The sequence below is a fragment of the Ranitomeya imitator genome, chromosome 9 (genome assembly GCF_032444005.1).
Source record: "Ranitomeya imitator isolate aRanImi1 chromosome 9, aRanImi1.pri, whole genome shotgun sequence".
In the NCBI taxonomy this organism is placed as follows: Eukaryota; Metazoa; Chordata; class Amphibia; order Anura; family Dendrobatidae; genus Ranitomeya; species Ranitomeya imitator.
In genome coordinates, this window is record NC_091290.1 from 39,609,820 (window position 1) to 39,633,874 (window position 24,055).

The window sequence follows — 24,055 nt, forward strand, 5'->3', positions numbered from 1 at the left end:
CTCACCTGACCCAACAACTTCATGTCAGGTCCGGGAATAAGAAAGCGTGCTGACAGTATAGGAGTTTTTATTTTAATGGGGCCAAAACATGGGGAATGAAAATGGGTTGTTCTAGTAGTGGGCAATCCCTTTAAGAGGTATGGACCATCTAAGCAAGAGCTATTCAACTACGTTATCCCTGGAATATCATTCTTCTACTAATTAAAGATTGAAAGGCAGTGCTTGTGAGACTATTTGATTGCCAAAGCACAAAAAAAAAAAAAAAAAAAAAGGGTTTAAAATGTAATCAAATTTCATGTCCTTATATTACGAGTCAACTTAGCCCTCCAGACCCCTCCAGGGTCCCACAAGACAGACCTTTTGGGACTCTACTGCACAGACCATAGCGAGTATACAGTTGGTTTAAAAGATGGTGATGATAACGAGAACCCCACCAGTCACTACGAGGCGCAGCAGTTTGGTTTTAGATGTTAACCGGTGAACTCATTGCACTTTTATTGTTTCTTTATGAAGTAAATGTTTTAGCTGGATAAAATGTTCCCCTTTATATACCAGAATCTCTCGATTACATTCTAGAGTGGTTTTTTTCTGGTTCAGACCGTAAGATGCATGCACTACTAGACGCATGGCATTCAAAAAGGGGAAATCCTAGGACTTATGTTTTGCAGATGTTACTTACCTCATTGCCAAATACATTGGTCGAATTGCAAAAAGTGGAAACGTGTGGACTTTAACCATGATGGTCATGAAAGCCATATAGAGCAAAACCTTTATGAAGCCTGCAAGAAAGGAGGATGGAAATAAAAATGGATTCTCCAAAAATTCCATCACAGTGACAAAGTACTGACAATGTATGGGCAAAATATAGATTTACAAGATTTTTAATTATTGGATTTAATTTAGGACACCTGGCTCAAATTATGTGAAGATGGAAACAGAAGAGTTTGCAAAAAAAAAAAAAAAAAAAAAAAAAAAGAGTGGCGCTTACCAGTCAGGAGTTCGGTGTATAACATGTACACCGCTTTATTGTCCCAGGGATTCTCACTCTGAAGGTCCACGGAGTGCAAGACATACTTTATGAAGACTGTGAGGATCATCGTCATCAGTATGGCATACTGGCAAATAGAGGAGAAAAACAACAACGCAGTCAGTAACCCAAAAAAAAAAAAAAAAAAATTAAAATACCGTATATACTCAAGTATAAGCAGACCAAAGTATAGGCCGAGGCACCTAGTTTTGCCACAGAACACTGGGTAAGCTTATTGACTCTAGTATAAACCAGGTAAGTATTGTCCCCTCATCCCTGTCCTGGTATGCATGGCCCCTTATCCCCCATCCCTGCATGCATGGCCCCTTATCCCCTACCCCTGTATGAATGGCCCCCTATCCCTGCATGCATGGCCCCTTATACCCTATCACTGTATGCATGGCTCTTTATCCCTTATCCTTGTGTGTATGATTCCTGTTAAAACAAAAAACACACACACACACACACACACACACACACACTTTAGGCTACTTTCACACTAGCGTCAGAATCTCCCCATCGCAATGCGTCGGGGAGAGATTCCGACGCTAGCGTTTAACGTACTGCACAATGGAGGCAGCGGATGCATTTCTCCGGCGCATCCGCTGCCCCATTGTAAGGTGCGGGGAGGTGGGGGCGGAGTTCTGGTCGCGCATGCGCGGTCGGAAAAAGCAGTCCGTCAGGAGCAAAAAAACGTTACATGTAGCGTTTTTTGCTCCCGACGGTCCGCAAAAGCACGACGCATCTGTCGCTCGACGGATGCGACGTGTAGCAATCCGTCGCAAATGCGTCGTCAATACAAGTCTATGGGGAAAAAACACATCCTGCAAGCACTTTTGCAGGATGCGTTTTTTTCTGCAAAACGACGCATTGTGACGGATTGCAGAAAACGCTAGTGTGAAAGTAGCCTTACCTGCATGCACGCCCTCGTTACTGGCACTGTATCTCGTGCCGGCCGGCGCCAGCAGCTCTTCCTGGGCGGAGCAATCACGCAGCTCCGCTTATTAAGGCAATGAATATGCACTCCACACACATGGGAGTGGAGAGGCATGCATATTCATTACCTTAATGAGCGGGGCCATGTGAGGAGCTGCTGGTGCCAGAACAAAGAAGATGCAGTGCCAGCAATGAGGGTGCGCAGGAAGGAGAGTATGTGTGCTGGAAGCCGGTGGCTGCGGCTGTCAATGTGCCATAACACCAGAGACATAGGCTTTAGCCACAGCTGCCGACTCCTGCCTCCTGTGACCCGCTGCTCCCCCGCCTGCCCTCTGGGACAATTGACTCATGTATAAGCCGAGGGGGGAGTTTTCAGCACAAAAGGAAAAAAAAAAAAAAAAACATGCTGAACAAAACTCAGCTTATACACGAGTATATACGGTAACAAATGGTAATAAGCAGCACTGTGTGAGTAAGGGCTTTGTCCCATGTCAGTATTTTGCATCAGTGTTTGTATGCCAAAACCAGGGGAGGAACTTAGAAAAAAAAATAATTGAAAGATAGACATCTGTTCTGTGCTTTTGAGACAGACACTCTTGGTTTTTGGCATACAAATACTGAATGTGTGAATAAAGTCTAACGTTCATAAAGAGTGTCAGCATTCCACCAATAGTTCGAGAGAAAAAAAAAAAAAAAAACACTCCTTGTTCATCCATGTTGCAAAGTTTCCACCCCTAATGGTGCGTTTTTTCACTATAAAAACATTACAGCAGGGAAAAATTTTCATAACAAGAGTGAATTAATTTTTTTTTTTTTTTAGGAAAAGGTGCTAAATCTGGTGGCTGGTAAAATGGCACTATACCCATAAGTTTATTACGGAGGATATCAGCACTGATCTCACAGTAACAATATATTAGTAAGTGACTATTGCTGCTTAAATCACAGTTGTGATAGTCCTAGAAACCTTTCTTTAATAAAGAAAACAGATTCACAGTTGCTTTAAACATTGCCGTTCGGCTTGGAGAGCCTGCATGTCACATTACAGAGCCAGCTGCTTGATATCGTCCTGTCCTCATTCCGTAGCCCCTCTCTGACCTCTGTAGCTAAACTATAGTTAAACTCGGTATTGATTTAGGTTTATTTTTAGATTTCAGATTCATTTAGCTTAAATATTATAATAAATAATAATTTTTATTTATATAGCGCCAACATATTCCGCAGCGCTTTACAAATTATAGAGGGGACTTGTACAGACAATAGACATTACAGCATAACAGAAATCACAGTTCAAAATAGATACCAGGAGGAGTGAGGGCCCTGCTCGCAAGCTTACAAACTATGAGGAAAAGGGGAGACACGAGAGGTGGATGGTAACAATTGCTATAGTTATTCGGACCAGCTATAGTGTTAGGATCGGGTGTTCATGTAAAGCTGCATGAACCAGTTACCTGCCTAAGTATGTAGCAGTACAGACACAGAGGGCTAATACTGCATAAAGTGTATGAGAACATGATGCGAGGAACCCAATTTAGTTTTTTGTAATGGGCCACACAGGGATCGTTAGGTTAATGGGTTGAGGCGGTAGGCCAATCTGAACAAATGCGTTTTTAGGGCACGCTTAAAACTGTGGGGATTGGGGATTAATCGTATTAACCTGGGTAGTGCATTCCAAAGAATCGGCGCAGCACGTGTAAAGTCTTGGAGACGGGAGTGGGAGGTTCTGATTATTGAGGATACTAACCTGAGGTCATTAGCGGAGCGGAGGGCACGGGTAGGGTGGTAGACTGATACCAGGGAGGAGATGTAGGGTGGTGCTGAGCCATGGAGTGCTTTGTGGATGAGGGTAATAGTTTTGTACTGGATTCTGGAGTGGATGGGTAGCCAGTGTAATGACTGGCACAAGGTAGAGACAGCGGTGTAATGGTTGGTGAGGAATATGATCCTGGCAGCAGCATTCAGGACAGATTGGAGCGGGGAGAGTTTGGTAAGAGGGAGGCCGATTAGTAGAGAGTTACAATAGTCCAGATGAGAATGAATAAGTGAAACAGTAAGAGTTTTTGCAGAGTCGAAAGTAAGAAAAGGGCGAATTCTAGAAATGTTTTTGAGATGCAGATAAGAAGAGCGAGCCAGTGATCGGATGTGGGGGGTGAATGAAAGCTCGGAATCAAGTATGACCCCAAGGCAGCGGGCATGTTGCTTTGGAGTAATGGTGGAACCGCACACGGAGATGGCAATGTCAGGCAAAGGTAGGTTAGTAGAGGGAGAGAACACAAGGAGATCAGTTTTTAACAGGTTCAGTTTCAGATAGAGGGAGGACATGATGTTAGAGACAGCGGTAAGACAATCACTGGTGTTTTCTAAAAAGGTCGGCGTGATATCAGAAGAAGAAGTGTATAATTGGGTGTCGTCAGCATAGAGATGGTACTGGAAACCAAATCTACTGATTGTTTGTCCAATAGGGGCAGTATACAACGAGAAGAGGAGGGGGCCTAGGACTGATCCTTGAGGAACCCCAACAGTAAGGGGAAGGTGAGAGGAGGAGGAACCAGCAAAAGATACAGTGAAGGAGCGGTCAGAGATAGGAGGAGAACCAGGAGAGAACGGTGTCCTTGAGGCCAATGGAGCAGAGCATAGTGAGGAGGAGCCGATGATCCACAGTGTCAAATGCTGCAGAGATCCAAGAGAATTAGCATGGAGTAGTGACCATTAGGTTTAGCTGTTAGTAAATCATTAGAGACTTTAGTGAGGGCAGTTTCAGTAGAGTGTAAAGAGCGGAAGCCAGATTGAAGAGGGTCGAGAAGAGAGTTATCTGAGAGACAGCGGATAAGATGGGAGTGGACCAAGCGTTCAAGGAGTTTAGACCTGTCTCTAATCTTCTCTTCATCTCTATAGTTAGCGGCACAGTTTTGGTCGAGGGATGGTTTTTTTTAAGTGATGTATGATGGCATGCTTAAATGAGGAAGGAAAGATACCGGAAGTGAGAGAAAGGTTGAATATTTGTTAGGCGAGAGGTGACAGCCGGGGAAAGGGACTGGAGGAGATGTGACGGAATGGGGTCACTGGTGCACGTGGTCGGGCGAGAAGAAATATTATATTATATATTTATATATATATATATATATATATATATATATATATATATATATATATATATATATATATATATATATATATATATATATATATATATATATATATATATATTTTATCAGTCCTCGCCTCTGCTACATTTTGTGTCCAAGACACCAGACACATGCACTTCTTCCTTCTAGACGAAATTGCCAAGGCTCAAGAGGAAGTTAGCACCCGGGCTCCCTGCAGACTGTCAAACAATGCGTGTATGGTTTTATTATGTTTACTTTGAATATTGAATTTCCAGGATTAGCTTCCCTTTAATCTGAAAAGTAGTCTGACCTGATAATAAAAAGACACTTATTTGGAGACTTGTGCAAGTATTACAATTTGCAAAACTAAACCTTTGCTGGGTCACAGTGTGACAATCGTGACTTATTGGTTTCAGGTGTTTTAGGATACAAAAGAAACGGAATAAAAAAGGAAAAAACTAATTCTACGTAGAAAATAATAGATCCTTGCCAATACTTTGCCCCAGCCTATATTTTAACATCTGTTTAAATTAAGTGTCAAATTGGAAAAGCGGGAACACCAGAAGGATATCTCCAGAGTGCAAATAAGATGTCCACAGAACTAAGAGAATGCTTCATTTTTTTTTTAGCTGTGAATAGGAACTAAATAAAATAAATGATGCAAATTAAAAAAAAAAAAAAAAAAAAAAAGTAGAGTTTCCAACTTTTAGAATAGTGGGCCCCAAGTGATTATAGTAATGTGAAATAACCAAAAAAGGGTAGCATTCATCCTGGCCTTCTCCAGCCACAACATCCCCACTGCTCTGTTCTTTGTGTTTTATCTGCAGACGAGACATCACGTTGACGGCTCACATCACCGCTGCAGCCAGTCACAGCTCACATCACCGCTGCAGTTAGTCACCGACCCTCAGTGGCTCATGTCAGGTAAGGCTACTTTCACACTTGCGTCGTTCAACGCACATCACAATGTGTCGTTTTGGAGAAGAAAAAAAATGCATCCTGCAAAGTTGCCCGCAGGATGCGTTTTTTCTCCATAGACTTTCATTAGTGACGCATTGCGACGTATCGCCACACGTCGCATACGTCGCACAAAAAAAAAAAAAAATGATGCGTCGTGTTTTGGCGCACCATCGGCACAAAAAAAACGTTGCATGTAACGTTTTTTTGAGCGTCGAGTCCGCCATTTCCGACCGCGCATGCACGGCCGGAACTTCGCCCCCTCCTCCCCAGACCTTACAATGGGGCAGCGGATGCGTTGAAAAACTGCATCCGCTGCCCCCGTTGTGATTTTATTTCACAGTATGCGTCAGTACGTCGGCACGTACCGACGCTAGTGTGAAAGTAGCCTAATCTACAACAGCAAAGGTGCTGAGCAAAGTTTTCCCTTTTTTATATATCTGGGATATGCCAGAACTTACCATTCCAAGACCCCCAAGGTCAGAACATTGAAAAAGCACCAGCAGTTCTTGGATCACGAGAGGGTCCCACAGGGGGACTATGATATACGCCATTTAAAAGGGGTCTCCATCCGGAGGCGTTCCATGGGTGTTTCTAACTACAGAGGTTGGTACTAACCTCAAATCCAAATACCAGCTGCACCGAGGCCCCTCTGGTGACCAAACTGTGATAAGCATGAGATACAAAGAGAACATCCAGCACCCCGAGCAGGAGCATCAGCGCTAGGAGGAAAGCACACACGTGGGAAACATTAATATTGGAGAACTGGACGGGGGAGATCAGACTGCGAAGCGTGCAATGTCAGACGTGTGATGTAACATCATGTAATGAGCACGACTCTGGGACGGAGCTAGGAAACAGTCATGGTGAAGGCAGCTGTATGCAAACCAGGGAGGAAGTGATACCGCACAGCCATCCGGCAGGTCACACGTCAGGAGAACAAGCACTGAGCCATGCAAAGAATGCAAGAACCAGGCACAGAAATATCTACAGGGAAGACTTACTGCATGAAGGCAACCCTTCACACATGGTTTAGGAAGCGCTTGCGTACCTCATGGAGCATTCCTTCTTAGAGAGGAGTGCTGCCGTTCCTCTGTTACTCCTCAAGAAAATATAGGAATAAACGGACAATTGGCCACAACCATTCTCCCATGTCAAAATGTGTCTCCTGGAACTTCTCGGTTGATGTTGCAAGCGAGGAGTGAGGTCTCCCTACATTAGCCCTATGGAGAAATCCTAATCTCAAGCACAGTTTCGTATCCAAAAAACCACTGATGTGTGTTGGGTGCAGTTGAGGGTGAGGGAACCCTTTCCATGGGTAGCATAAGCCAGATATGGCATTATTGGATGGATAGACTGCAGCATTTCAGAGAAAAACTTTTCCAAGCCGGCCAGGGACTATGGGTCTCGGGTGACTAGTCAAAGCCTGGCGGATTCTCCCACCCCACTACCTATGACGCACACACACGGAGAGGCCTGAAGGGCGTGAAGATGACGCTAGAGACCGGCCTTGGACTAGTCACCGGATATGCAAGGCCCCCAGCCAGCTCTTTAAAGTATGTACCACAGCCAGTGACTGATACATATTGCCCAGGGATCACACAGCATTACTCTCATGCCAGGTTTGCTTTAAAAAGGAGTATTCTCATCTCAAAAAAAAAAAAAAAAAAAAAAATAATCACATCCCAATATGTAGAAGGTGTAATAATATTAGCAAATGCCTTCAATTAGAAATGTAGTATAGTTCTTCTGATTTGCTATGTCGCTTACACCATGTGCAGGGATTGCAGTAACTTAGGCAGCCGTGGTTATTAACACTCAGTAACAGTTAGCTAGATGTTAGTGGTCATAACCATGGACATTTAAGCTACTGCCGTTCCTTGCACATGGGATAAGCAACATCGCTAAATCAGAAGAACTGGTTTCTAATTGGAGGCATTTGCTAATATTATTACACCTATTACATATTGGGATAGGCTCTTAGGGATGGGAACGCCACTTTAAGCTCAAACAGCCAAGTCTTAATTTCCAGACAGGGGCCACATTCACACTCCCATTGTTAGGCTGGTTTCACACTTGCGTTTCAAAACGCATGCGTTTAAAAAAAAAAAAAAAAAAAAACTCATGATGAAAAAACGCATGTAAACGCGTGCAAACGCTGCGTTTTTTTTGACGCATGCGTTTTTTGCATGTGGTGAAAAAAACGCGGCGTTTTGACGCGTTTACATGCGTTTTTTCATGCGTTTGCGTTTTTTAAACGCATGCAGATAAATGTGTGACAGCTGCCAATCATCAAAATAAAGTAAAAAACCCACTATAAACAGAAAGAGCTAGGGTTAGGGGTAGGGTTAGGGATCCTAACCCTAACCTTAAAGGGATTAGGGTTAGGGGTAGGATCCCTTTATCAATTTTATGGTGTGGGGTGGTTTATCAGTGTGTTTTTATGGTTTAAAAAAAAAAAAAAACGCATGCAAACGCATGCACAAAAAAACGCATGCGTTCCCATTGACTCCAATGTGTTTTTTAACCCAAAAAAAAAACGCATGAAAACGCATGCGTTTTTTTGTGTCCAAAAAACGCCTCTCAAAAATACAACAAGTTGCATTTTTGAAAATGAAAGCATGCAGTAAAAAAACGCATGCGATTGAAAACGCGACCAAACGCGTACACAAAAAAACATGCGTTTTCAATGTTAAATATAGGGAAAAAAACGCATGCGTTTTTTTGTGTCCAAAAAACGCCTCTCAAAAATACAACAAGTTGCATTTTTGAAAATGAACGCATGCAGTAAAAAAACGCATGCGAGTGAAAACGCGACCAAACGCGTACACAAAAAAAACACATGCGTTTTCAATGTTAAATAAAGGGAAAAAAACGCATGCGTTTTTTTGTGCAAAAAAACGCTGCAGACAAAAACGCAAGTTTTTGCCATTTGTCATCCGTTCTGCTCTATAGTTCTAACTTTCAAGAAGTAATAAAAAGTAAAGAAAAAAAAAATGCATTTCTACAGTGTGAAAGTTGTCAGGAGAGAGTGGACAGCGTCAGATAGTAGGGACAGTGTCCGGCTGTGCAAAGAGATCAGTGACATTTCCAGGAGGAATAACAGAAGAAATGTACACCACAAAGTAATAGGAAGAAATGCTCCAGGATTGATATTTTAAGGGGAAATGCATTTGCTAAAACAGACCGGACAGGAGAGGAGACGGACCCTCTAGTAACATATTGAAGTCTACGTTAGGTGTTGTGGCGCTTACCAAGAATCCGGAAATGGAATAACCAGGAAATGTTTGGGCTGCGCTCCATCTGCGTGGAAATAAAGAATACAATTTCTACGTCGGGTCAGTTTATGCAGCAGGTTTTATCCGCAGCGAATTGATGACATTTAGAAAAATCTCACCCACCATCCTGGGACGGTAATAAGTAGCAGATTTTCTGAATATCCGACCTATGTGGACATCCGAATAAAGGGGGATGCCGCTACATGGCCTAATGAGTTACAAGAATGGCCTACCGAGGCAGCCACCGGCCACAGATGATCAATGGTGGCTACAGCTTCGTGAGATAACCCTGTAAATAGCCCACGTGTCTGGGAAGACCCCTGGATATTAGACTGTCTGCTAAAAATCACATCTAGCAAATTGTTACCTAGCCATAGGATCGGGAACACCACTGATTGCCAGCTTCCTGTGTACATTGTACTGCGAGGTAAAGCTGCTAATCAGTGATGGGGATGGGTTGGACCAAGAGGCACGAGACACCTAGTCCTGTAGGTAGAATCTACTGATTTTATTGAAACAGCAAAGCACAACCTAGTAAGTGACACATCGCTGGAATCAGGGTCTCCACCTCTATATCATGATCTTCTCAGATTACATGCCGACAACCTTCTGTCAAATTTCCTTTAACTGTGAAGAGGAGGATTTTTTATAAGACTATGCAACAAAAAAAAAAAAAAAAAAAAGAAAACCGCTGACAGCAGCAAGCCATAGGGATAAAAGAAGAAATACTCCAAGGAATCTGCTTCTGAATCCAGTGCTGACACTTCACCAGTACAGTAGCAATGATGCCACACTTACCAGTCATCTGAGCGCTGTGGCCACCGAGACCATTACATGTGACACCATATCGTCCAATTTGGCTGCAGCACAGAGCGGATTCCTGGGGTGAGCATATCGCCTTTCCTTCTTATATCCCAATGACTGCTGCAGTTATTTCTTTTAAAGGATCCGGACACCCCTTTAAGGCCACGTTCAGTATTTTACATCAGTATTTGTAAGCCAAAACCAAGAGTGGATAAACAATGCAGAAGTGGGGATGTGTTTCTATTACACTTTTCCTCTGATCAAAACCAGTGGAACAATCAGAGGAAAAGTATAATAGAAACACGTCACCACTTCTGCATTTATCACCCACGCCTGGTTTTGGCCACAAATACTGATCATGTGAACGTGGCCTAAAGGTTAGATTGGAGACTTACCCACTGCACATCAGACCGATGGGCGGCTACCAGTTTACCTTACATCACTATAAAGTTATATTTTGGTGCATATGGTATATATATATATATATATATATATATATATATATATATATATATATATATATATATATATATATATATATATATATATATATATATATATATATATATATATATATATATATAGTGCACAATTTGTCTCTTACAAAATCTACACGATCCTCCGCCAACCAGTGGAAACATTTCAGAAACAGCAGAAGAGTGAAGAGGGCCACAAATCGCGGGCTGAAGTCATCCCTGAACACGGTGAAAGCCAGACACGTCTCTGTGACGGCGTACCAGGAGCGTTCCAGGAGGTGCTGCGGGCAGGAGAACACAGGAATCAGTGCGGATATGAAGCAATGGTGGATCTGGATGCATTAATAATGGTGCTGATGCTGGAACATCCCAGCAATGGAAAACAATTCGTGTTGAGCAAATGTGATTGGATAAGGTGTTATCTGAGCATGCTCGGGTGCTAACTGGATGTCTTCGGTGTGCTCGTATAACATCATGTTTGAGCCCCAGCGGCTGTTAGCCACAACATATGCAGGGATTGCCTATCAAACAGTCGCAAGACATTCAGCCACGGGGACTCAAACATATTTTCCAGTATGCCAAAGTCACCCGGTTAGCACCCGAGCATGCTCAGATAACACCTTATCCAAACACATTTGCTCATCACTAGTAACTAGCAATAGCACTGAAAAGAAATCAGAATTCATAATTTAAGTGGCTTCTAAGATGTCATCTAAGCAGCATAATACAACTACTGCAATTCTAATGCCATGTTCACCTTTGACAACCATTGTTTTATGGGATATAAAAGAGAGAAGGACGGGATCAGATTGGGGGTTACAAACCAACCCTGTGCACAGAGACCAATAGGTCTGCATATGAGCTGTATGCTTTGGGAATAGATTTTTATTTATTTTTTTTATGCTCCAGAGCCTAAAAATTAAAAATGAAGCAATTTTCCCAAATATTTTTTTAATCTCCATTTTTTCCTTAGATCCACTGAAAAAAAGAAAATGGTTAGAATTGTACAAAATGTCACTTAAACGGGGTTTCCACTACATTAGAAAAAAATATATATACATGACTAAAGGAATTGCTGGACTTCACTATGAAAGACCGACATGTGCACATAAATAGTTTAAGGGGGTGCATAATCTCTTTATTTTAGAATGGAGTCACCTTGTCAGATTAATTCACTAGCCACGGTCAGGCTGGTTTCATGCAAACGTAATAAATCCCTATGGAGCAGTTGGTTTGGATCATTGATGGCCGGTGGGGCTTGATTTACAACCAGGTCATGCTAGTGAGAATCCGGCCTTCGATTGGTGTGTGATCCGATTGCATGACCTGCACCTAACCACAGTGACTCCCTATAAAGGACTGTGGATATTTCTGACTTCACCGATACAATGAATGAGCCTCCAATGAGTTGTAATCACCAACCCATATTATGTAGGGATCGTTTCCATACCGTAGAATACAAAAAAAAAAAAAAAAAAAAAAAAAAAAACACAGCAATCAATGGATCAGAAGACGGATCTTCACAATATCTGGCATGTAAGCTTGTTAAATCCAACCCAAGCTCACAAATCCCATAATCCCCGCTACAAAGCTTACCTCCATCTCAGCTGCTCGCAGCTGACCAAAAAACACTTTGCCCATAAATTTGCCTAGGAGGAAGACCAGGACAAACGCTTGTATATAAAGCACCTAAAGGAACAGTGAAAAATAAACTCGTTATAAATACAAACCATTTCATCCATACAGATGTGCACGAACATGGAAGCAGGGCATCCACACAGATGTGCCATCCATGGGCCTAGTGAGGCTGGAGGACAACCTCTATGGATGCTGCATGGGAGCTTGGGGGACTATTCCGAGGCCGGTCCCTGGTGGCCTCTCCCTGCCCAGATCACCTAGGGCTAGGCCGGTCCCTGGTGGCCTCTCCCTGCCCAGATCACCTAGGGCTAGGCCGGTCCCTGGTGGCCTCTCCCTGCCCAGATCACCTAGGGATAGGCCGGTCCCTGGTGGCCTCTCCCTGCCCTGATCACCTAGGGATAGGCCGGTCCCTGGTGGCCTCTCCCTGCCCAGATCACCTAGGGATAGGCCGGTCCCTGGTGGCCTCTCCCTGCCCAGATCACCTAGGGCTAGGCCGGTCCCTGGTGGCCTCTCCCTGCCCTGATCACCTAGGGCTAGGCCGGTCCCTGGTGGCCTCTCCCTGCCCTGATCACCTAGGGCTAGGCCGGTCCCTGGTGGCCTCTCCCTGCCCTGATCACCTAGGGCTAGGCCGGTCCCTGGTGGCCTCTCCCTGCCCAGATCACCTAGGGATAGGCCGGTGGTCCCTGGTGGCCTCTCCCTGCCCAGATCACCTAGGGCTAGGCTGTCTGGCAGAGTGGGACACGGACAGGCCTCTTGAACTAGTCACCCAAGCTGTATGGTCCCTGACCAACTCCTAAGTATGGGCTATGATGTATGGACTGGCCGTAAGTCTCCCAACCAGAGATCAGCACCCTCCTAGATTGTGGCCAGTCCGTCCATCACGGCCCCGTATTCGGAAACATGGTTGCACGATACAAATCAAGAGTTCTCATGCAATGCACATAGAAATATGATAAATCTTTACTTTGTGTCCATTCCAGAGCATTTACTCACAGCCATACTGGGACTTGACTTGGTCAAATACACAACTGTTGGGTAGAACTGGTGCTTGAGGTAATAAGCGTGAGCCACCACGGCAGCCGTAAGAGCCAAGCTGGCACCTGTCATCATGGCTGTCCTCATCTTGGCGGTCAACGGAGGGGCGGCACCCTGTGCAAAAAACGAGAAATGGAATGTTTTATGTACTTAGCAAGTCAGAGGCAGGTTCTACAAGGTTTACCTAAAGAAGCTGCATGTGGACTGTTACATTTATAGAGGTAATGTTACAAGGTGAACGCCGAACATGGCAGCAGCTGACATGCTGCAAGTTATATGCAGCCATCACACATTTTAAGATTCAACAACAATAATCTTAAAAAAAAAACAAAAAAAAAAACAGCATTCACCCAGGTCATTTTTGTAAGGTCTTAGAAATTTGGTGGGACAGTCGTACAATCAGGAGCCAGTCCAGATTCTCCTTGCAGTGAGGATGGGGGAGCGTTGGTAACAAATAAACATCCAGGACAAGTTCAATTACCTTCAATGCGTCTTTACAAAGATACAGAACCATAACATACAAGATCTTCAGTACATGACAGAATATACCATCACCAATCTCAATGTGAAAAAGAGGGGGGGGGGACCTTCAAACATCAGGTACAGACAGCTGGACCCCAAAGCAATGTTCACATTGTGTTTTACCCTCACGTCAGTGACACCATTGGGGCTTACATCCGACGCCCTGGGAAATTGGATATAGGCGTACGCACTGATGGGGCCATTGACTGTAATGAGGCAAACAGAGTCACTTTGTCAGATGTAATTTAAAGCCATATCTGCCTATTTGAGACCGGCTCCAAGAAGTGCCTTACTGCGTCTTGGAGCAGACCTCGTATAGACAGATATGGCAGAAAATTATACAGATGGACTTTAATAAGAGTGTCTGTGCACACATACAGTACATCAAAAGTGAGCACACCCTTCACATTTCTGTAGATTTTTTAATTATATCTTTTCATGGGACAACACTGAAGATCTGACACAATGTAAAGTAGTCAGTGTGCAGGTTGTAGAACAGTAAATTTGGTGCCCGCTAAATAACGCAGAACCATTAATGTATAAACCGATGGCAACAAAAGTGAATACACCCCAAGTGAAAATGGCCAAATTGCGACCAAAGTGTGGATATTTTGTGTGGCCTCCATTATTTTCAAACACTGCCTTAACTTGCTTGGGCATTATGTTCACTAGAGCTTCACTGGTGGCCACTGGAATCCTCTTCCACTCCTCCATGACTACATCACGGACCTGGTGGATGTTGGAGACCTTGTGCTCCTCCACCTTCTGTTTGAGGATGTCCCACAGATGATCAATAGGGTTCAAGTCTGGAGACATGCTTGGCCAGTCCAGCACCTCTACAAGGCAGTGGTCTTCTTGGAGGTGTGTTTGTGTTATGTTGGAATACTGCCCTGCAGTCCAGTTTCCGGAGAGAGGGGACCAATGTTCTGCTTCAGTAGATCACCATTCATGGTTCCCTCAATGAACTGTAGCTCCCCATATCCAGCAGCCCCAAACCATGACACTCCCATAACAAGGCAAGGCACACTTGTCTGTGTACTCCTCACCTCGCTGCCGTCACACACTCTTGACACCATCTGAACCCAATAAGTTTCTTGGTCTGATCACACCACGGTCCCAGTAATCCATGCCCTTAGTGTGCTTATCTTTAGCAAACTGTTTCCAGCCTTTCTTGTGCATCATCTTTAGGAGAGGCTTCCTTCTGGGATGAAAGCCATGCAGACCAATTTGATGCAGTGTTTGGCATATGGTCTTAGCACCGACAGGCGGACCACCCATCCCTGCAACCTCTGCAGAAATGCTGGCAGCACTCATACGTCTATTTTTGAAAAGACAACCTCTGGATATGACGTTGATCTTGTGCGCTCAACTTCTGTGATTGACCATGGAGAGGCCAGGTCTGAGTGGAACCCGTCTTGTTACACCGCTGTTTGGTCTTGGCCACTGTGCTGTAGCTCAGTGTAAGGGTGTCGGCAATCTTCTTAAAGCCTCAGACATCTTTATGTAGAGCAACAGTTTTTTTTAGACCCTCAGAGTTCTTTGCCATGAGGAGACATGTTGACCTTCCACTAATCAGTATGAGAGTGTGAGAGTGATAACACCAAATTGACTATATCTACTCCCCACTTACACCCGAGACCTTGTAACGCCGGGGAAGGGAAATGGCTAATTCGGCCATTCATTTAGGGGTGTACTCACAAATTTACAATGCTATACAAGCGGTACACCGACTACTTTACATTGTATCAAAGTTTCATATCTTGTGCTGTCCCAAGGAAAGATACATTTTTGTAAATATTTTGAGAGAGGGAGAGAGGGAGAGAAAGAAAGAGAGAAAGAAAGAGAAAGAGAGAAAGAGAGAAAGAAAGAGAGAAAGAAAGAGAGAAAGAAAGAGAGAAAGAAAGAGAAAGAAAGAGAGAAAGAAAGAGAGAAAGAAAGAGAGAAAGAAAGAGAGAAAGAAAGAGAGAAAGAAAGAGAGAAAGAAAGAGAGAAAGAAAGAGAGAAAGAAAGAGAGAAAGAAAGAGAGAAAGAAAGAGAGAAAGAAAGAGAGAAAGAAAGAGAGAAAGAAAGAGAGAAAGAAAGAGAGAAAGAAAGAGAGAAAGAAAGAGAGAAAGAAAGAGAGAAAGAAAGAGAGAAAGAAAGAGAGAGAAAGAAAGAGAGAAAGAAAGAGAGAAAGAAAGAGAGAAAGAAAGAGAGAAAGAAAGAGAGAAAGAAAGAGAGAAAGAAAGAGAGAAAGAAAGAGAGAAAGAAAGAGAGAAAGAAAGAGAGAAAGAAAGAGAGAAAGAAAGAGAGAAAGAAAGAGAGAAAGAAAGAGAGAAAGAAAGAGAGAAAGAAAGAGAGAAAGAAAGAAAGAGAGAAAGAAAGAGAAAGAAAGAAAGAGTGTAAGAGTAGCAGCACATGTGCATGAATCTAGGCCATGTGAAAACAGACATTCGATATAGATTATACTTCTCAAAAATATTTTCTTCAAAATAATTTTTTCATAAAAACTTACAGTAAGAGATGAAATGAAGGTTCTTAGCGCCTAAATTGGCCAATTCATGTGTTCCCATCAACCACGGTAGGATGACCTCCCTCTGATGGGTCCTACTCTACCGTACAAGATAGATAGATCTGGAGTGCTGGTGCCACGTGAAGAGGTCTAGGGATTCTTAAACATCTTCCTTGTATGGCCCCAGTGATAACTCCAATTTATAGCATCCTTTAAATAGGATCAGTCCGTTCGCAAAAATGTCAAGTTTCTGCTCTTATTTTATTTCTGCTGCTCCTTTAAGGTTTTTTTTTAATGTTTTTGTTTTTAAATCCACCATATGATTCCAAAAATATGGACCTTATTCTTTAGTGCTAATATTTATAACCTTTACTAAATTAGTTCCCAGGATCCTCAGGGGCGTGTCTTCAGACTGCTGTGCATTACTACCCTGTGGGCAACGCCCTTTGGAAAAGGCCATAAAAATTAATACTACATAAAAAAGGAAGATGATGCAGCTTAACTAACTGTGGATAGGCTTTTATTCACACAAAGTGCATGGCAGAAGACAAAATCATGACTAAGGGTGGGCAGTCACCCGAAACGCGTCGGTGTCACATTTCATCAGATTTTGTCCTCTGCCACGCACTTTGTGTGAATAAAGGCCTATTCACAATCACAGTTTGTGGAGCTGGATCATCCTCATTTTATGATTATTCTATGCCTTGACGCAGCATTTCTGGGCTCCGAACACTTCCAAGAATTCTATTATGATGAGCTGGATCCAACTTTGCAAAATAAATAAATAAAATAAAAAAAAAAGTGTGCACCTCCAGTATGTTAGATTTGTAAACAAAAAAATTCAGAGGAGCACAGGGAATAAAAGAAAAGCAAAAAACTAGTCACAGGTTCTCTATAAGCACGTGCTATTAAATTGCATGTGCCAGTAACCTGATTACACCCATACATCCTTTGGCCACACACAGACCATCTGTGCCATTTAAAACATGAGGCTACAAACTAAATGGGTAGTGCACTAAAAGCCAGCCCTATTGGTTAGGAGAGTGCTGATCACTGGGTATCCCACTGATGGGACCTCCAAAACTGGTAGCTAGAGCTCAATTCCCCCTGCAGCACACCCTTAGGATAATAAATAAATTACAAGGCACCTACTACAATCAAAGTACACATAGTCTGGGGCTTTCAAAGAAACATCCTTGGAAGCCTCCATCTCCCCCATCTGATTAATGATGGCTGCAAATGAGGAACTCCCATCTATTAACTCTACATTCCCAAGAAGGACATTTTTTTTTTTTTTATATATATAAATTGGTTTTCCTAACCAGACAACCCCAATGAAGGGTTCACAGACATGATAGAGAGGGGTCACCGGCTTTATGAGCCAGGATAGCCGATTGCCGTCAGCAAATGCCACTGGCAGACTCCGTACACTCCCAGATATGGCACGGAAGATCATTTATCTGAACGCCTGCCATGTTATATAATATTTTCACTGCAAGCTGCATCATGCCATGGAAACATGAGGGTCTCGGGAATGACCTCCATATTAGAAGAGCTGTATGTGAGAAGGTAACCCATTTAAAAAAAATAAATAAATAAAAATTGTACCCTACATATCCGCCAACTCAACACACTTATGGTCAATCCCTGCTCAGTGCCCGCACTCACATTATACACAACAGTCGGCATTAAAATACCATGTGAAGTACCTGTAATTCTACTGCAACAGTACACCCCGACATCATCACCGCATGGTATACAGGCAGCAGGTCACCGTGTGGGAGGCATCCAGGCAGTTAGCCGTGACATTACTGGTGCACTAGTGCACAGCTTCCATGCACCTGCAGGGAACATCTGTCAACAGGATGCCTCCACGGCTTACCACATTTTGCTTTATTTCCTATAATTAGCATCTGCCCAACCAATCTCGGCAAATGTGATCATCAAGTAATGCAAGCAATTAAAGGGACACTGTCACCTGAATTTGGAGGGAACAATCTTCAGCCATGGAGGCGGGGTTTTTGGGTGTTTGATTCACCCTTTCCTTACCCACTGGCTGCAATATTGGAATGAAGTTCATTCTCTGTCCTCCATAGTACACGCCTGCGCTGTGCAAGATTGCCTTGTGCAGGCGTGTACTACGGAGGACACAGCATGAACTTCAATCCAATATTCCAGCCAGCATGCAGCCAGCGGGTAAGGAAAGGGTGAATCAAACACCCAAAAACCCCGCCTCCATGGCTGAAGATTGTTCCCTCCAAGTTCAGGTGACAGTGTCCCTTTAAGTGAAAAAAAGAGGCAGTGCAATATTCATTCTACACCAAGCGTACACAGGGATGATGACATAATGGGGGGGGGGGGGGGTTATTAACTATAAAAGGGGTTAGAGTCAATATATTGGCAAGGAAGATCATCAGACACGATGCGTAGTAAAGTAAATCTACTTAATAGGGGGTTTCATCTTCGGAATCATAAAACATTGACATCAAAAGTTGCAACAAAGTCACAAAATGTTTCCAATACAATTCACATAAAAAATAAACAGAACTGAATGCACGAAGTGGGACATATCTTTGGTGCAGCCACAGGGGCCCCAGAGGTAAGGGGGCCACTACCACCTCCAGAGCAGATGGGATTGTGCATTATGGATGAGCCACGGGCCCATATACTGTTCATGCACAGGGGCCCCAGAGGTAAGGGGATCACTACCACCTCCAGAGCAGGTGGGATTATGCATTATGATGAGCCACGGGCCCATATACTGTTCATGCACAGCGGCCCCAGAGGTAAGGGGGCCACTACCACCTCCAGAGCAGGTGGGATTATGCATTATGATGAGCCATGGGCCCATATACTGTTCATACACAGGGGCCCCAGAGGTAAGGGGGCCACTACCACCTCCAGAGCAGGTGGGATTGTGCATTATGATGAGCCACGGGCCCATATACTGTTCATGCACAGCGGCCCCAGAGGTAAGCGGACCACTACCACCTCCAGAGCAGGTGGGATTATGCATTATGATGAGCCATGGGCCCATATACTGTTCATACACAGGGGCCCCAGAGGTAAGGGGGCCACTACCACCTCCAGAGCAGGTGGGATCGTGCATTATGATGAGCCACGGGCCCATATACTGTTCATGCACAGGGGCCCCAGAGGTAAGGGGGCCACTACCACCTCCAGAGCAGGTGGGATTATGCATTATGATGAGCCATGGGCCCATATACTGTTCATACACAGGGGCCCCAGAGGTAAGGGGGCCACTACCACCTCCAGAGCAGGTGGGATCGTGCATTATGATGAGCCACAGGCCCATATACTGTTCATGCACAGGGGCCCCAGAGGTAAGGGGATCACTACCAGCTCCAGAGCAGGTGGGATTATGCATTATGATGAGCCACGGGCCCATATACTGTTCATGCACAGGGGCCCCAGAGGTAAGGGGATCACTACCAGCTCCAGAGCAGGTGGGATCGTGCATTATGATGAGCCACGGGCCCATATACTGTTCATGCACAGGGGCCCCAGAGGTAAGGGGATCACTACCAGCTCCAGAGCAGGTGGGATTATGCATTATGATGAGCCACGGGCCCATATACTGTTCATGCACAGGGGCCCCAGAGGTAAGGGGATCACTACCAGCTCCAGAGCAGGTGGGATCGTGCATTATGATGAGCCACGGGCCCATATACTGTTCATGCACAGGGGCCCCAGAGGTAAGGGGATCACTACCAGCTCCAGAGCAGGTGGGATTATGCATTATGATGAGCCACGGGCCCATATACTGTTCATGCACAGGGGCCCCAGAGGTAAGGGGATCACTACCACCTCCAGAGCAGGTGGGATTGTGCATTATGATGAGCCACAGGCCCATATATTGTTCATGCACAGGGGCCCCCTCCTTTTCTGTGTCCGCCAGTGTGAAGACAGACAGTGCAATCAATCCAGCAAAGATACAAACTCTTCATGATATTACAAGGTTATCACATCTGGGCTATAAAGAAAACAAAGAGCACAACAGCACACACGGCTCGGCGTGCAAAAATCAGCACTGATCAGTAAAAGCATTTTGGACAGGGATCGATCTAGTGATATTGGTATATTGATTACTGAGCCACCTGAGGTCTGTGATATGGCATAATGCATTGCAGCGTTACTGCATTTAGTCTGGACTGGTCTCCATGCAACTCAGTCATCAGACATCCCCTGCAGCTCATGTCTGTTCTGGCCATAGAAACGCTACTAAAACCTGCAGCTAAACATGTGGTGTGAACAGGCAGCAAACACTACAGCAGATCCCTGCAATGCCCATTCCATGTGCAGCAGTGCAGTAAAGTGCGCTCCCAAGCCCCCCTGAAGCCTTCATGTGCCCACACTAATCACAGACCAGACAAGCAGCATTACCCCAGCCAGTGACAGATGATCTGACCTCTTCCCAGCTGTTGCTGTCACTAACACCCCAAAACAGGAAGCGCTTAAGTCAATAGACACCTCACTTCCGGTTGGACTCATCCATATGAACTCACAGTATGGGGGTGGTCATAAAAAACGATTCTGCTGCCATTCACTCATATTATATAGTAGCGAGTGCAAATATTACATAAAGTTAATATTTATCAAAAATAAATAAAACAGACGTATTTTTAAGTATGGAACGCTGGTGTAATGCAAGTACATTAATCCCTATTTCTACAATGGTATCGTCCATCCAATACATTACTTTAAAGGAGCGTACCAACTAAACGCTTTATATAGGGTATTTTTTTTTTTTTACCTGGAACATTGGTGATTTCTGCTGCTGGGTTCGGAACCTGTGCACAGTCTGTCATAGGTTTAGGCTGTAAATTGTGGATTTGCCGTCATTTCCATTGAAGGCTAGAAAAACACTGTTGTCGCGTCTTTTCTGCGTTCCTGACAGCTTTCCTGTGACTGTAGACCCGTGGCTACACATGATTGGTTAGCATGTAAATAAGTAAGCCAATAGGAAAAAAGATAAAATCTGCAGAGGCTGACGCGGTCCAATAGATGAAGACATGTTTTCACTGGTTGCTAGGCAGATCTTTTTTTTTTTTTTTTTTTTTTTTTGCTGGTTCTGTAATACACCTAAAAATTTGCATTAAAAAGAAAAGTGGCAAAAACACAACGTGTGAACATGGCCTAACACTCCCGAGACCCGGGCTCTGGATGCTCTGGTCCTATAAGTCCTTCCTGACTCAATTATAGCCTGAACTTTTGTGATATCAAATCTGCTTATTTTTTTTATATTTCTTCATCTTTGGATTGTAAAAAAAAAAAAAGGCGGACTTGAACTTTAAAAAAAAAAAATAGTTTTTTTTTTACTTTTTTTGTACTTTGTATTTATTTAGTATTTTTTAATTTATTTATTTATTTTTTACTTTTTTTGTACTTTCTATTTGTTTGCATAGTATTTTATTATTAAAATATTTTTTGTGGACCTAAACCCGTGACTGATCACCTGCCTGTAAAACTTAGGTATTGCGATATATAAATAATAATAAAAATATTGATCTTCTACAAAACCCGGCCTAGAATGGAGGCCCCACCAATACAGCGACACCTAGGCTGGGGTCAAGAATGAAAGTTAGAATGAAATAAAAAAAAAAAAAAATAATAATAATTCAATAATTCTAAAAATAAAAAAATAAAAAATAATTAAATAATTCTAAAAAATAAATAAAAATAATAATTAAAAAATCAATATAAATTCTATCACTAAATAAATATTTGAATGAGTAAAAAAAAAAATCTAAACGTTAAAATTACACATGAAGCGATGGAAAAACAAATATTTTTTCTATAAAATAGTTTTTATTGTATAAAAGCCCCAAAACATTAAAAAATGATATAAATGAGGTATCGCCGTGATCGTATTGACCCGAAAAATAAAACTGTTTTATCCATTTTACCAAACGTGGAACCGTATAAACGCCTCCCCCCAAAAAGAAATTCATGAATTGCTGTTTTTTGTTCATTCTGCCTCACAAAAATCGGAATAAAAAAAATATCACGTGCCTGAAAATGGTACCAATAAAAATGTCAACTTGTCTCACAAAAAAACAAGACCCCACGTGACTCTGTGGCTGTGTGCACACGATGCGGAATTTGTGCGGATCCGCAGCAGATTTTTCCACGCAGAAACGCTGCAGATCCGCACAGTGATTTACAGTACAATGTAAATCAATTGGAAAAAGAAAAGCTGTGCAGATGGTGCGGAAAAAATCCTCATGAAAACCGCTGCGGAACAAAAGAAGTAGCATGTTACTTCTTTTGTGCGAAACTGCAGCGTTTCTGACCCCTTTCATTATAGAAATCAGAGGTCTATCTAGGGTTTCTGGCACCAGGGGCAAGAATATATTTTGGTGCCCTCCCCCCCCCCCACAGGGCATATGTGATTTGCACACTTAGTCATGTACCCATGAGCTCCTCTCCCTAATGCTCTCAATGTTCAGTGAAAAACAGAGAAGCAGAAGAGAAGCTCGTTGTCACAGGACCATAAGTATGAAAATCGCATATGAGTGAAGTATCCATGTGACGACTACTGGAACCTGCAGAGCTGAATCCTGACATCGCAGCTTCTGATTTCTCACAACGCGTGCACTGCACACTACTAGGATTCTCCCTTGCCGGTGGACAGTCATGTCAGCACAAGTATGTAATTTGTATACTTCTGACCACATTCCGACTAGACGTGCCTGACCTCGCTCAGTTCATTTTCATTGACTGAGGTCACACATACTGTATCTAGTCAGTACATGACCGCATTAATGTAAATCGCCAGCACGAGAGAATCCTGACAGCGTGAAGTGCGCACTGTGAGAATTCAGAAGTCTGCAGTCACAAAGAATGACTGCAGACTCATCACAAACCTGGACATCCCCTCCTTTCTGACCTCGGACGGGATAGTACATCCGAGGTCAGAACCCCCTCTTTGATGCAGACTCCGGCGGTGAGCCCGCATCAAAGCTGGGACATGTCAGCTGTTTTTAACAGCTGACATGTGCCCGTAATAGGCGCGGGCAGAATCGCGATCTGCCCGCGCCTATTAACTAGTTAAATACCGCTGTCAAACGCTGACAGCGGCATTTAACTACCGCATCCGGCCGGGCGGCCGGAAATGACGGCATCGCCGACCCCTGTCACATGATCGGAGGTCGGCGATGCTTGTACCTTGTAACCATAGAGGTCCTTGAGACTTCTATGGTTACTGATCGCCGGCAGCTGTGAGCGCCACCCTGTGGTCAACGCTCACAGCACACCTGATTTTCTGCTACATAGCAGCGATCAGCAGATCACTGCTATGTAGCAGAGGCGATCGAGTTGTGCCTGTTTCTAGCCTCCCATGGAGGCTATTGAAGCATGGCAAAAGTGACAAAAAAAGTTTTAAAAAATGTGAAAAAAAAAATATAAAAGTTTAAATCACCCCCCTTTCGCCCCAATCAAAATAAATCAATAAAAAAAAAATCAAATCTACACATATTTGGTATCGCCGTATTCAGAATAGCCCGATCTATCAATTAAAAAAAAACATTAACCTGATCGCTAAACGGCGTAGCGAGAAACAAATTCGAAATGCCAGAATTAGGTTTTTTTGGTTGCCGCGACATTGCATTAAAATGCAATAATGGACGATCAAAAGAACGTATCTGCACCAAAATGCTATCATTAAAAACGTCATCTCGGCACGCAAAAAATAAGCCCTCAACCGACCCCAGATCATGAAAAATGGAGATGCTACGAGTATCGGAAAATGGCGCAATTTTTTTTTT

The 24,055-nt window shown here is 43.5% G+C and overlaps 1 protein-coding gene across 3 annotated transcripts in view; it reads right to left on the reverse strand.

Annotated features, from left to right (window-relative positions):
* SYVN1 (synoviolin 1) overlaps nucleotides 1-21,195 on the reverse strand; it is a 34,625-nt gene extending 13,430 nt beyond the window's left edge. Inside the window, exons 1-8 of one of the 3 annotated variants that reach the window (XM_069739928.1) lie at nucleotides 21,043-21,195; nucleotides 13,214-13,369; nucleotides 12,179-12,271; nucleotides 10,711-10,863; nucleotides 9,279-9,327; nucleotides 6,643-6,746; nucleotides 989-1,115; nucleotides 680-779 (exon numbers count right to left, since the gene is read on the reverse strand). In XM_069739928.1, coding sequence (XP_069596029.1) covers nucleotides 680-779; nucleotides 989-1,115; nucleotides 6,643-6,746; nucleotides 9,279-9,327; nucleotides 10,711-10,863; nucleotides 12,179-12,271; nucleotides 13,214-13,369; nucleotides 21,043-21,051 — 791 coding nt within the window. In that variant the 5' untranslated portion in view covers nucleotides 21,052-21,195. Of the gene's footprint in view, nucleotides 1-679; nucleotides 780-988; nucleotides 1,116-6,642; nucleotides 6,747-9,278; nucleotides 9,328-10,710; nucleotides 10,864-12,178; nucleotides 12,272-13,213; nucleotides 13,370-20,672; nucleotides 20,720-21,042 lie in introns of those variants that run through there. The other 2 variants (XM_069739930.1, XM_069739929.1) reach the window with 2 other exon arrangements.
* Between the last annotated feature and the right edge of the window lie 2,860 nt (nucleotides 21,196-24,055).